The sequence below is a fragment of the Oxyura jamaicensis genome, chromosome 2, assembly GCF_011077185.1.
Source record: "Oxyura jamaicensis isolate SHBP4307 breed ruddy duck chromosome 2, BPBGC_Ojam_1.0, whole genome shotgun sequence".
NCBI classification, from domain to species: domain Eukaryota; kingdom Metazoa; phylum Chordata; class Aves; order Anseriformes; family Anatidae; genus Oxyura; species Oxyura jamaicensis.
In genome coordinates this window covers 141,988,314-142,003,590 of record NC_048894.1, presented here as the reverse complement: position 1 = coordinate 142,003,590, position 15,277 = coordinate 141,988,314, and the positions used below count along the sequence as shown (strand labels likewise).

Below are 15,277 nucleotides of genomic sequence, written 5' to 3'. Positions count from 1 at the left end.
CCACCTCTGGATGCAAATCATGCCTCAAATATGTTGTAATTGAAAAGAAAATGTTTAAGAAATAATTCTTCTTCCCTATACATCCCGAATCCTGTCTATTTTTCAGACATCACATCTGAGAATCACAGTAACTCCTTTCCAAACAACGTAACACACTTTTCATAAACTTTGCTATAACACATTTTCTTGTACTGAAATTTAAGAACATTTTAGTCATATGTGCATAAGTATACCTGTGTATAAATCCATATAGTCCACAGAACTGTAGAATATACTGAGTTGGAAGGGACCCACCAGCATCATCAAATCCAACTTCTGCCTCCACGCAGGACCACCCAAAACACCAGACCATATGACTGAATGCCTTGTCCAAATGCTTCTTGAACTCAATGCCATGACCACTTCCCTGGGTTTCAGTGCCCAACCAACCACCTTTCCAGTGAAGAACCTTTTCCTAACATCTAGCCTGCAACACCCTGTCACTGCTTCTTGCCATTCCCTTGGGTCCTATCACTCTTCACCAAAGAGAAGAAATCAGTAGCTCCTTCTCTGTTCCCCCTCAATGATGCTGCAATGGGGTCTCCCCTCAGTCTCCTCTTCTCTAGACTGAATAAAGTCACTTCAGCCAATCCTCATACATCCCTCTGGACCCTTCACCATCTTTGTAGCCATCCTTTGGACACTCTCTGATAGTTTTATAGTTTATATTGTGGTGCCCAAAACTGCACTCAGTATTTCAGGTGAGGCTGCACCACCACAGAGCAGAGCAGGACAACCATCTCCCTTGACCAGCTAGCAATTCAATGCTGAATGCACCCCAGGATACATTTGGCCTTTTTGGCTGCTTGGGCATGCTGTTGACTCATATTCAACATACCATTAGCCAGAACCCTCAGGTCCCTTCCCACAGAGCTGCTCTACAGCCTCTCATTCCCTGTTCCCAGGTGGGTTGCCCCTTCCCAGGTACAGAATGTGGAACTTGCTCTTGTTAAATTTCATATGGTTGGTGATTGCCTGGTTTTCTGATTTGTCACAATCCCTCTGCAATATCTCTCTACCCTCAATGGAGTCAACATTCATTTACCACAGTGCTTCTTAGATTAATCAAAGTTGTTTATGCCAGAGGTCATTCAGAGGTCATTAAACATGGGAGCAAGAAATTTCATTAATCAATGATGTTTTCAAAGCTAAAAGTTCCAATTAATTGATGTTTAATGGTATTTTGTTTGCTTTTTTTGTTTGTTTGTTTATTTTGTTTTTATCAAACAGGAGACATAATAAGATACCAGTGTCAACCAGGCTTTACATTGGTTGGTAATGAGATTCTGACATGCCGACTAGGTGAAAGGCTTCAGATGGATGGAGCACCACCTACTTGCCAAGGTGTTTTATCCCTTTTCTTTCCTTCTACCAGACCAGCTTAATGGTGATTCTTTAACTGCTCTCCACTTTCTCTTTACATAATATGCAATATTTAGTATATTTCAAACTTTTAAAGCTACTCCCAATATTATCACTGTTATGGTAAATATATGTCAAATATTAATGCCAAATCATTAGTAATGTTTTAATACATTTGATTAGTATTAAGGGTTACTACTCTATTTTGTGAAAATAATTTCACAAATTATTCTTTGGAAGGAGCCTACATTAAAAAAAATAGAAATGAGATTATTTCATTTTCTCTAGGATACAATGTTATGAAAATGTATATGGGAATTTTAAAAAAAAGCTAAATTAACATAGCATGGATTTGGATTGGCAAAATCAAAATATTATCTGTTTTTCAGTGCAACATTTTTATTCCATGTATACTAAAGATAGTTTTTAGTTGTTGTTAAGGGGTATGCGTGTCTGTTCATTTTCTACCTTTTACTGAAAACTTTGGAGAAACAGCACTACCTTAATGTTAAGGTTGAAACAAGCTTACAATCCTGACAACCACTAACAACACCGTTTAAACCAATCTTTATTAAGCTGACATTTAATGTGTTACACTAGTATAGAAATTGTGATGAAAAATGGGAAAGGTCAGCTAACCCTAACTATTTTCCCCTGCTTTATACACAAAACTACGTAAAAGTCAAAGTCATTCCTATGATTAAGTCTAGTTCTTAACAATGCAAAGTGCTTTTGAATTGTGAATTTCAAGAAGAACTTCAATAATGCTCACAATTTCTTAAAATCCATGCATTTATTTAGTTACAGTTGTGTCTAGGAATTGCTTTCAACACCCCAAATTAAATTAAAAAGCTTACTGAGCAGGTGCTCACATAGCATTTTATGAGTGGAAAACAAGAGGAACCTCCAAGCATTGCTTAAATGTTAAAATGTTGTCATAATAGATGGAACAATGAGAGACATATGTGCTGAACCTGAGGCATTCTCTCAGCATGTGTTGCTGAAGTTAAGTGTATATTCATTCCAAGACCCAAGTCAAAAAATCAGGAGTGATCAGTTACTGTAGTCAATCTTTTCGTTGTCACATGTAAATGCTAAATATTGGATCAAATAGTAAATGCTAAATCAGTGCTCTTATTGTTTCAGTCTAAAGCTGAGTGAAATTAACATAAACTTCAGAATTAATAGGCTCATAAAATGTAATAAAAAATCAAATGAATTAATTAAAAATGTTTAAAATGTCCATTCAAACTGGTCACCTAGGGTAAGAAACAACATAATTATCCCTTGCATTTATTTAATGTGTGCATTTGAAGTTAGCAATATATAAGCTAAATTTCAACATTCAAACCTGTATCTACAGATAACTAGAGCCTAGAGGTAGCAAAATTATGTACCAAAAAGATATGTTTTTTATGATTTTAGTGTACTATACTGGTTTATTTATAAGCTAGCATACTTTAATTGTGTAGGCTGTAACTCATTACACAAAACTTATTCTCAAGAATTAAATTTAGCTCTTCTGCTGGTACATATTCATCCTATTTTTCTTACTTTTTTTTTTTCCCATTAGAACATATTTTTTAATATTAAACTTTATAGTGTTTTCTTCTGCCTTAACCTGGTGTATATGCTAGACTAGAGACTTTAGACACCGTGAAGTGGGTTTAGGTTGAATTTTGCTTCAATTTTTAACTTGATTTGCAGAGTTGTAAATACCTACATTCAGCTTTCATTTATTTGTTTAAACTGAAGACTGCTGTTGAACAGAGTTTAAATAAAAATATTTTTGTTTTGAATCAAATGTATTGCAGTAAAGGTGTACTTGTCCACTAGAAGTAAATATTGAATAAAAGTCTATGTCTGATTTTGTATGCTGATTATAATTGGTACAAGTTAGTTTACACCAGATATTTAAAACTATATTGACTTAATTTTTTTTACTTATGTGTATCAGTTGGATGAACATTTCTTAAAATACGTGCAGATTTCCTTCTTTCCAGAAGAAAATAATCACCTACTTCCACAAGCTTATGTAAATGCCTATCATCTTTCTTTGTTAAATAGAATATTTCTCATACCTATCATCTAACTTTGCCCTCAATTTCATTGAAATTAGCTTCTATATTCAGGATCAAATGAAAGCTTCAGAATAAGAAGATTCAGATTATGTTTTATATCGTAATTAGAGGACCATGCCAAAATTATTGAATGAAAACTCTCAACTATATCTCAGCTACATTAGCTCAGATTCATAAAACAACTTTACTTGATTCCCAGGCGAAGCCATGGTGTGGAATTAGGTCTTAAAGATCTCTACAAAATTCATGAGGAATATTTAGAAGGGGATTCTGAAACTGAAGCAAGTATGCAAAGCAGAACCACACAAAGATAGCAAAACTAGTGGTAAATAAGCTAGATAGTCAGAGCTAGGCATAGTCATCAGCCAGATGACTATGTTGCCCTTCTGGCTATTTTTCTCTCTCTCCCTCTGCATGTATGTATGTACATTTAAAGCTTGATGGGATCAATTCTTTGATTTGCCTTTGCCTTTGATAAAGTCTAAATTACCACTGGCCCATCACTGTGGTTTGAGAGCCAAATTCTAGGCATGAGAGTTTTGGTTACTCCTATGTGGAATGAAGGTATTGTTCAACCTCTTCTCGATTAACTAAGGCAAACACAGAAACATGAGAAACATTATTATTATTATTATTATTATTATTATTTAATCTAGCAATTAATTGGTAATTTTGAAAGTAATAGATTGGTTTTTAAAATATATGGACAGAATAATTTCTCTTAACATGAGTTTTATTTATGAAAGAAGATCATTCTCTCTCTTTTTTTTTTTTTTTTTCTGCTTTCCTGTGACTTAGATTTTTCTCCACAGTCCAATGACTTTTTTTACATAAAAAACTATTTTCATATTTGATAAGCCAATCTAAGATCCTATTATTCTGTTGTTAGCTACAGGAGCTCAGTACTAACTCACTTTCATGTAAGTGTTAGATGTGAATATTAAAGCCAGATTTTAAAGATCCTGTTAAACAGTCAGTAGCTAAGTAGCTACTAAGTAGCTGGATTAGCACAGATTATCTTTTTGTCTAGTGCTAGTGAGTAACAAAATGTCAATCTGAAGTGTCTTATTTTCTACGTGAAAGGCAGAATGTCTGAATAGTGCTACATTGTGCAGTTTATATACATCAGCATTCTTGGAGCTTGATTGAGGATCTCAAAATTTAGGTGCTGCTTCATTTTATACAGACAGATTGTGGGAGGAATTGATTAAACTTTATTCAGAATTTGACAACCAAAAATCACAATGTCTTCAAGTTTTATTTGAAGTGGAAGACTTTACATGGAATTATTGCTGACAGTAATAGTAATCTGACAAAGAAAAATGTTTCTTTTTTTTTGAACAATGAAACAATTAAGTACTTAAACATATATCTTCTAGAAACTGAAAGAAGAAAAATACCATGAATTAATAACTACTGAAGGTTGCAGAGCTTATTTTCAAGATATATACTTTTTTTTTTTTTTTTTTTTTTTTTTTTTCCTACTAACTAGCTGTGTTTTTAAAATGTTTTCAGTCTTTCCGTATCTGGGAAAATAAAATAAATAATGCAGATCTTTTAAAATAAGGAAAATCTTGCAATTAACATGAAACAAAAATAGACTGCTTTAGATTTTTTATCAATCTGTTTCACAGTGCTCTGTCCAGCCAATGAAATACGTCTGGATTCAACAGGAGTAATACTGAGCCCTGGCTATCCTGACAGCTACCCAAATCTCCAGATGTGCGCATGGACCATTTCTGTGGAAAAGGGTTATAATATCAGCATGTTTTTCGAATTCTTCCAAACAGAAAAGGAATTTGATATTCTCGAGGTGTTTGATGGTAACTATAGGATACACAGTTTTGCATGATACATTTTCTATATAATGTATATTTATTTTACATGTGTGCTGCAAGTCACAAATCACTGTTTATTAACTATAAATTTATTAATTGATTAATAAATTTTATTTATTGTTTGTTATTAACTATAAATTAGTTAAGTATAAAAAATAACTTAATTATTTGGATTTGTTTTTCTAAAAGGAATTGTAGGATTATGTTGTGTTTAAAAGCCATACTGCATTAGTTATGTTTAGAAATGTATATTTTTTTCAGAACAAATAGGTACCCTGTAGTATATAATACATATATACAACATGTAAATCTCCATTCCTAAATCAGATTGATTTACCATTTTCATTTTCTTTGTATATTAATTATATTAATACAATTTATTGTATGTGATTTAGAACTTTCTAACTCCTTTGTTTGTTTATTTTTCCTTCCTTGCATCAAGGACCAAATAGTCATAGCCCATTGCTCATTTCTCTCAGTGGGGACTATTCATCTTCTCTCAACATAACCAGCAATGGCCATGAGGTATTTCTCCGGTGGTCAGCAGATCATGGCACCAATAAAAAAGGATTCAGGATAAGATATATAGGTATGTAAATCAGATTTTTAATAATGTGTATAAAGTTTCATTATAGACAATATTTATTTATGTGAAAAGAGTAATATAAGCTGTATTTTGTGACATTAATTGCCCAGACTAAAAAGACATCTAATCTGTTTTATATGTGAACCTGGTGATACTGATTCAATGAGGGAAAATAAATAAATAAATAAATAAATAAATAGGATGTATGCATCACATGTGCTTTGTAGAGATTTAAGCAAATGTTTCACAGAACTTTTACATGGTTTAAGCCAATACTAAAGCTGAAAGAATCAGCATCCTCCTTCTTACATGTCATTTATTGGCACTTGTGTGCCTTTGTCCTTCATCCTGGATCTTTATGCAATTCATCATTAATGCATTTGGTGGGACAGAGGAAGAGGTGGCAACAAGGCAGTAGTGAACGGCTGTAATCTGGGAAAATATGGAACTCTAAAGGGTTATACCCTTTAATTCAAGGTTCAACAGAAGCAGCATACAGATATAAAAAGCCAACATTGTATGAGTTATTAATTCAAATTAACATGAAGATTGTACTTAACAAATAGTTATATAATTGCTTTTATAGAACTATTATATAATACCATTTATACAGTGGTATTTATATAAATACCATTTATAAATGGTATTTATATAATACCATTTATAACAGTTAATAATTTTAATCAAGCAAGCTAGAGGAGTTTTTTTACTATTTGCAACAATTATACAAAATCTGTATTATTTATTTATTTATTTATTGACCAAAGACGTGAAATACACAGAATGAAAAGACCTGGAGATAGTACCTTTAGAACAGTTTAATTGACCAATACTAAAGAAGTTGGTGTCATGATGTCATTATACAATTTCACTTTACAAAGTGAAGAAATAGAAAATAGATATGAAATTATTCTGTCTGATTTGTTTTTTGTTTTTCCTCACTCAATTTTTGACTACTTCACTAATGCAGGAAAATAGACAACACAATAGTCTGTAAAACAATATTATTGTCATCTCTCCCTTTAGAAAGTGCAGTTTTCTCAGAGGTAAAATGTTTGCTGTGTAGTTAGTTAAAAATCACTGTTGGCTAGACAGAAAATATTACACTGTACTTATTTTCATTGTCTATAGTACTCGTTGGATCCAATAAAAGAGTATGAGAAAGATCTTAAAACTTTAGTGGCAGTAAGGAAACTATTGACAGGAAGTATTTAGTAATATTTACCATAACACTCAGAAAATACGAGTGTATTTTCTTATATACTGGAAGAGTAGAGGTGTTTGTATCTCTGCTTTTTGTAATAGTATAAGGCAGGAGCAGTATAGTGTAAGAAGAAAATATTTTCATAGGATATGCTCTGAAATATATGATTCATGTTCTGCTGCTAGCTTTAATAAAGAGAAAGAGAACAGCCATATGACTCCATCCTGATCAAAGGATGCCTTTGCCTGAGAAAACCATTGCCCTGAAGTAAGTCATAGGACCTGGAAAGGCTTAAATAGAAAGTGAAGCATCAACTCTTTATGTGCCTGAGGAATGGAACAGTTTGTTTCTAGTTACCAGTATTTCTTCAAAGCATGAAGGGAGCACTTCGAAACCAACTTCCAACTTACTTTTCTGTGCTACAAAATGGGGAAATGACCATCTTAGCTAACATCTTGGCGCATCCTTGGCAGAAAACATTGGAGACTCAGTTAAATGCTTAAACAAACAACATTTATCTTAAACTGGCTACCAGGCTGTAAGTTTCTTCTGTTGGAGTTTTTTGGCAAGGTAGCCAAAACCAGGTGACTTTGTTCTCATGAACTTAATGGACAAGGGATTTAAAAGAAATGCAAGCATAATGACATCATGATAAGCAATCCCTAATGTCATGCAGATTTTAATGTACAAAAATCCTTTTGCATTAAAAAAAAACTGTATTTCTCAAAGATATTCTTGTTCTTATAAATGCTTCTGGACAGACACGTATATAAGTGCAATAAATTTCATCATAAATAAATGTCTATGGTTTACTTGATTTAAAAAGAAGATGGTAAGTAAAAGAGGAAGTATAGAAGTGAGCTATCTTTATATATCAGTGTGTGTGTGTGATCAGCATGTCAGGCTACTTCATCCTGAAGCCCTTTCAAGGCCCTATAATACAATAATATTGTGATATTCTTGCAATATGTAATATTCTTTTGCCTTTACACTTAGTGAAATTGCTTGATGCATGTGTGATCAGGACACAAAATACAACTTCTACTGATATTTTCTCTTATTGTTATCAGATGTCCACTGAATTCAATAAGAATTTGTCAAGATTGCCACCTGGATCCTAAATGTTTTTATTTATTTATTTATTTAATATTTATGTTTAAAGCTCTCTACTGTAGTACTCCAGAGTCCCCTCCACATGGTTTCATTGTCAGTCAGACAGGTGGACAGCTCAACAGTATGGTTCGCTGGGCTTGTGATCGAGGTTTTCGGCTCATTGGGAAAAGTACTGCTGTATGCAGGAAGTCTCCATATGGTTATTACTCATGGGATGTTCCAGTCCCAGCTTGTCAAGGTAAACTATTTAATTATAAAATAATATACCCTAATTAACTTCATTTTATTTTTTCTAACATAAATAATCAATTTTCTGACTTAAAATGAATAGGAGGTAATCATTTCATGGTCATGCCTGTGCACCAAAATGCTTCTATCTAATAAAATGTTCAAAAACAAATGCATTTTTAGGAAACGGTATTTTAACAGAATTCATTATGATAGGCGGATACTAAAATAGTGTACATCATTATGAGGACAAAAAAAAAGTATAGCATTGAAGTTGAAATTATTCAAAAGTTCATGAATGCTTAGCAAAGTTCTTTTTTGTTGTTGTTTAGGTTCTACTTTAAATTTATAATTTTACATTTTACTTTAAAAAAAAAAAGAAAAAGACCTGAAACTTGCTACATTTCCAAGTACAGGAAACTGGAGAAAAAGAAATCATTACCTTTTATGCCATTCTAATCTTTCAGGATTTACACTGAAATTTAAAACAGAATTAATCAGATTAACTGATGTTTTATTGCAAGCTATCTACTATTGTACTCCAGGCCTCTCCTCATAGTTTTGTATTTAGTCCCTTATGCATTATAAAAGTAAAACATGTTTTCCTTAACAAGAGAAAGGAAATGGTTATTTGATGTCCATCACAATTGTATTCTAACTATTCCTTTCCTGAAGAAGGTTATTGTTCTGATAATTTACATATGTCACTCTTCAGTGAAGTATTAGAATGATTTTTTACATGAAAAAAATGCAGCTGTGTTTTATAACTTTTGTTCAGAACTTCATATATCAAGGAATTTACAATATACTCTAACATAAGCTGGTGAAGACACCAGTTTATATTCAGTTAGATTTCACAAGTTATATGTTCATGATAGTAACAGATCCTTCATTAGGACATCCCAGCTTAGTGTCTTGATTAGATGCTTGCATACATTTTGTTCCTGCTGATCAGTAGAGATAAATTCTGTATGACTGTTCCAAGCTAATTTCCCACAAGTGTTTTTTGACAATAAGTCTTTGAACTGCAAGTATGCCTGTATTTTTCAAAACTGTGGTACATGTGGTGCATTTGCTGCATATCATTCTTTATCTTTTTCTGCTCATAAGTTGACATAAGGACTGCTTTTGTGACAGTCATTTGTAGAACCTGATCAGATTGTTAACTAGATATCTCAAATAATTTGGAAAGTTCTACTTTTTTGTTGTTTGTTTTTTGTGTGTTTTGTTTTAAAACATATCAGATGTCATGCTGTCTGATCAAACGGAAAGATTGTTGTTGCTGACTGTTTGAACTGAAAATTATTTAATATATGTATTAATTGAATAATAGCTAATTATAATTATGCATATGATGAAGATTAACTTGATAAATTATATGGACGTCATTCAAGTCTTCCAACAAGTCCCTACATGCTAAATGTGGTTGTGGCCATGATATGTGGCTTGCAATTCACAACAGCAAACTCTTCAGAATCAACCTTACTACTGTGAAAAACCTCAGAATTAAGATGATTGCATGCATCATTCATGCATCTAAACTTCCCCTTGCTTTGTTGAGGTGAAAATTATCCCCATACCTGGATGATAGATTTTTATGATATGAACTCTTTCATTAAAAATTTGATAACACAATATGTAAATATACCTAATGTTCTTTAACAGAGGATATTTACTGTACAGAAGGGATTACCATTTGCCATTCCACATTTGCCTCCACTACTGAGGAATACAACTTCAGCAAAAGTAGTTCTCTTTTAAGCATGAGCTAGTGCTTTTTACAACGTCTTGTTATAGACGATGATCATCGTTTTACTACTCATAATAACTGTCAGTCAGCTTTTGTCTGCTGTCAGGTTTTGTTCTCCACAATTTACCACCTATTTTGCCAGGTAATATCAGATGACAAAGTCAGAACCCTGCCTTCTACTTCACATTTACATTTACAGTGTGTGTGAGTCAGCACAAGCAGGCAACAGGAACAAACACAGACTTGCAGTTAAAATGTAAAGAGTAGATTTATTCTTGTTACCTCACCAATCAGGGGATCCCTGAAACAACGCCTAAGCAGAGGGACACAGGCACACAAGCAGGAATGCAGAAACCACTAAACATGATCCATGATAGGAGATTACCGGCCTGCTGGTTTCACTTGTTTTTTATCAAAAGTTTGTGCAGGTGCAGTTTTTACCACCATACTTCTCACTGTGCTTCTTCGATTTTCTCTATACCAAGGCTCAAGCACATCAGAGAGGGCACCTCAAAGTCCACCAAACACCTATGTTATCTATGCACAGATGTGCTACTTGTCAAGCACGCAAAAAGTAGCAGACATAATTAATGTTTTTCTACATTGCTGCTCCCCAGACTTTATGGATTCCCAGCTGCAAGGGCACTTAAGTGTATTTACAATCCTACTCACCAGTTGTCCATTCTGATCCCATCCTCCTTGCCAGTCTTCTGCTTTTAACCTATTTCTCCCAACATAGTCTAGCTAGCAAAGCCAGTTTAATCAGTTCTTCATCTGAAGTTGGGATTGCCCCAAGTGACCATTTAGCACAGCATAAAATGTTTCAGACTTCTTTTTTACATAGTAGTGCAAAGATCAAAAAAAAAAAAAAAAAAGGTATATGCAATTTCTTTCTTACCAATGTGTCATATTTTAATTTATTTATTTTCTGTCTCTTAAATGAAGATTACCAGTCAAATCACAGTAGAAGTTACTGGCATCATTCTATAGGAAAGTAGAAATCAAAAATTTGTGAATTCTTTACCTCTGCAGTCAGCACAATTATTTATTTATTTAACTTATTTTTTATACTAAGTCCATTCCTTGACCAACATTTTTTGCTGCCTGCAGAATATTTCTTGACTGTATTTAAATTAATGTATTTTCTTTATATTGTTCATTTTTCATCTGTACAATTAGTCACTACTGAACTCTTTCCAGTCACTAATAAATGCCAGCAGCCTTTTCCATTACTGCTTTTTATTCTTTTCAAATTCATAAATAATGTTAGAGCATTTTCTTATGTTCTCATTTTTATACCTATATGAACAGAAATCTTGATCTCTGAACCTCTAAATAGATAATACCAGCCATTCTTGAAATCTTGCCCTATAGAACTTTCCAGATACACATTTTTATGGTTGAAAACTTTTTTACATTATATACAAAACCAAATATATGTCAGTAGAAAACATTCAAAGCAGCAGTGAGGAATCAAAAAGAAAAGCCTCAAGCAAAACTTCAGCAATTACCTGAAATATTTCAAAGAAATTTCAAAGTTAATACAAAAGCACCATTCTTCTGCCGTAGAAAGAAGTAAAAGGAAACTGCTTTGAACTCTAAATTGTATAATAATAACAAATCAAATTAAGTAAAAAGATTTACTGTTCTAATTTTTAGATATTAAACATTTAAGCTGTATCTGTTAAGTGTAGTTCTTAAACGTCACAGAGCAAATGAACGATCAAAGGTCTTTTATAGGGTGAAAATATGGATATCTTTGAATACTGAAGGAGTTATTAATCTCTGGTACATATAAAACATGTCAGATAGATACAAAAAATATAGATTTTGCTGATTGCAGGAAGAAAAAATCTATAGTACGGGGACAAGCAGTGCTATGACATGTTTTAGATGTCGGGATCATAAGCAGCAGCTGTTGTGTTGTTGTTTTTTGGGGGGTGGATGTTGGATATTAGTTTCTATACACTATTGAAAGCTGTCCGTGATGCAGCTGGCAATGGACTTGTTTTTGGCAACTCCAACTCTGAAACTTCTGTTTATCATTACATGTGGTTTTGAAGGACAGGGCTAGCTTGGTCAGTGAAAATCTCCATCAATCAATTTTAAAGAGATGAGCTATATTGGAAAAAATTGCCTATACCAGCTTGTTTGTTTGTTTTTATACTAGCTTTTGGCTATCTTCCTCTTTACACAGATGGGTCTACATAATGTTTGGTGCTGCAATCCAAGCTGTTGAGGAATTTTATATATATGTACATTTGCATTTTAGTGTCATGAGGGCTCTGTTTCTTTCTTTGGTGGAATCAGGTGAAATAATAGAGCCCTGTCAGATGTTTTGTAAGAAGTGGAAGAGGGACCATATGTTTAAATAACTTGTGAGTTTTGATTCTTACGGATCATGTCTTCATACCCTCTTGTAGATTGAATTCAATGACTCTCAGGGCCTTGACTATCTCCTAATCTTGGTTGTCTTATTTTCTTCTAAAGATATATGTTTCTAGTTACCAGTAGATAGCCATAAAGTATATGTTTTTGTGGTTGCCTAGACAAGGTAATGAGCAAATTAAATGTAGCTTTCTGACAACTTTTCAGTACAGCATGTCCTGTGGTTTAACTTTACACAGAATTCACTTTTTTTTTTTTTTTATGGAAATTCAAGCACATTTTTTTTTCACTGATCTTATCATGTTTGTTCTGCAAACTGTGATAGCATTAGTGCTTTACCTGTGTCTCAGCTGTGATTATTATCTTTGGTTAAGAGCCATACTGTTACATTGCCTATTAAGCAGATTTGTCTTATACCAGACCAGCTCACAAAAGGGACAACAGCCGATCACTTTTTTTTTCTACATACTATTTATGCATGGAGAGGCTTAATTCTTCATAGCTCTGCAAAGGAGGGATAGGTGGTCTCTTACTGTTCAAGATTCAACTTTAAAGTAAAGTACTTAAGAATGAAGTGCCAAAGCTCTGTTTTAGGAATCTGACTTGCATTCTATGTGTAGTGTTAAAATGTGGAAATAACTCAGTTTTTATTATTATTTAGGGCTATTTCTAGGGCTGCTTCTTTTGCTTTCCCTCTGCTGAATAGTAGTAGTAGTAGTAGTAGTAGTAGTAGTAGTAGTAGTAGTAGTAGTAGTAGTAGCAAAGTGGCTTACACTTTCATTTGTGAATTTAAAAATATTTTTAAAGGACATTTTATTTCTCCTTTACAGGAGGAAGAATAGAATGTTGAAAGTTCATATTAGTGTTGCAAGGTCACATAGGTCATGTGATGGAAGAAACCCAAAGTACAAACTAGGCTTCCAATGTCTCAGTCTGGTGTTTTATTCATTCAGCCGTGATGGTCATACCTTTTCCAGATATTTTTTATTTCATCTTCTTTTATTGTCTTCTGCATTTTGAATGAGTAACTTCAGGATTACGAACCACGGTGTTTTTTGTTTGTTTGTTTGTTTGTTTTCTTCTTCACAGAAACTTAGGTTCATAGAATGGTTTGGGTTGGAAGAGTCTTTTTTTTGTTTATGCAGTCCATCAAAAGACAAAAACTTTTTGAAATTTAATTCCCTAAAATTTTAACAGAATTTATTTGTAGCCTTAAAAGAAACCTTAATGAGTTAAAAAGCCATTTGTATGAATTTACGACTTGTGGTGGTTTTACTCGAGTGGGCCACCGAGCTCTGCCACAATCGCTCTCTCACTCCTCCCCTCTTCAAAGAGGAAGGTGGAGAAAAGACAACACACACAGCTCGAGGTTTGAGATGAGAATGATTTAATTAAAGGTAAAGGGAATAGGGAGAAAAAGAAACAAAAGAAACAACAAGGCCGCGCAGAAGCACAGAGAGAAAAGAAAAAAGTTATTCTCTACTTCCCATCAACGAGCAATGTTCGGCCACGTCCTGGGAAGCAGGGCCTCAAAACACATACCGGTTGTTCAGGAGGACCACCTCCCCCACGAGAGTCCCCTTTTATTGCTCAGTGTGACATCAGGTGTTATGGAATATCCCTTTGGTCAGTTTAAGTCAGCTGCCCTGGTGACGTTCCCTCCCCATCAATTGCGCACCCCCAGCCTGCAGGCTCTTGGGACTTGGAGGGAGTTCTGATGCTGTGCCTGGCATCAGTTGATGTTACAGCACATAATTCCTTTGAGAAAGGCAGTTTATAGTGAAGAACAGATACAATTACTATGGCTTTCTCTTTAATCAGCAATATCTTGTGGAATTCCTAAATCTCCAGTGAATGGTGGGATATTAACTACAGATTACTTGGTTGGCACCCGTGTTACTTACTTTTGCAACGATGGGTATAGGCTATCATCCAAGGAACTTACTACAGCATCCTGCCAGCCAGATGGTACCTGGAGCAATCACAATAAAACACCTCGCTGTGTAGGTAGGTAACATGTAAAAAATCTCTAGTGATTAAGAATGTGACTGTACATTTTGTTTAGTTATCCAAAGTAGAAAACTTCATATTATTTAAACTTTCAGCTTCAGGAAACTTTAAGTTGTGTTTAATTGTTGATATTAAATTACTGCAAAGTATATATTTGTAGTATATGTATCTGAGATATATTCCGAAATATTCAGTGACAGCATAAGAAATACACAGATTACAAAATACATTCAAGCTGAAAATTAATTTTCAGCTAAATCAAAGGTAATGGTTGCAAAGGTTTATGCAAAAGTCAGCTCTGCAATGAGATATGCACCGTTCATATACTGTTAACAATTAACAGTTCAGAATTCCAAAGTCTCTGGTATTATTTGAAATTATTGCTGATTAATTGTATATAGCCTATCATTATAACCCGACACTATCTAAACTCTGGGAAGCATCACTAAAGAGAAAATGCTTGCTCAGTTCCAAAGAGAAGCAGATAACTTCAAATTTATAAATGGGGTATGATAACGCAAGTGACTGTAAGGCTGATACAGAAATGTCACAGTGCCAGATGCATATTAAAATTTGGATTATTTCACCCAATGAACTGGAAAGGGCAGAAAACATACCCAAGATAATTTTCAGGATTTTCCTTTTTTTTTTTTTTTTTTTTTTTTTTTTTTTTTTTTT

At 33.6% G+C, this 15,277-nt stretch overlaps 1 protein-coding gene across 1 annotated transcript in view; it reads left to right on the top strand.

Annotated features, from left to right (window-relative positions):
* Positions 1 to 15,277, top strand: part of CSMD3 (CUB and Sushi multiple domains 3) — a 629,782-nt gene that overhangs the window by 561,854 nt on the left and 52,651 nt on the right. Inside the window, exons 47-51 of the mRNA XM_035317227.1 lie at positions 1,270 to 1,383; positions 5,117 to 5,305; positions 5,763 to 5,909; positions 8,273 to 8,461; positions 14,411 to 14,596. Coding sequence (XP_035173118.1) covers positions 1,270 to 1,383; positions 5,117 to 5,305; positions 5,763 to 5,909; positions 8,273 to 8,461; positions 14,411 to 14,596 — 825 coding nt within the window. The remainder of the gene's footprint in view (positions 1 to 1,269; positions 1,384 to 5,116; positions 5,306 to 5,762; positions 5,910 to 8,272; positions 8,462 to 14,410; positions 14,597 to 15,277) is intronic.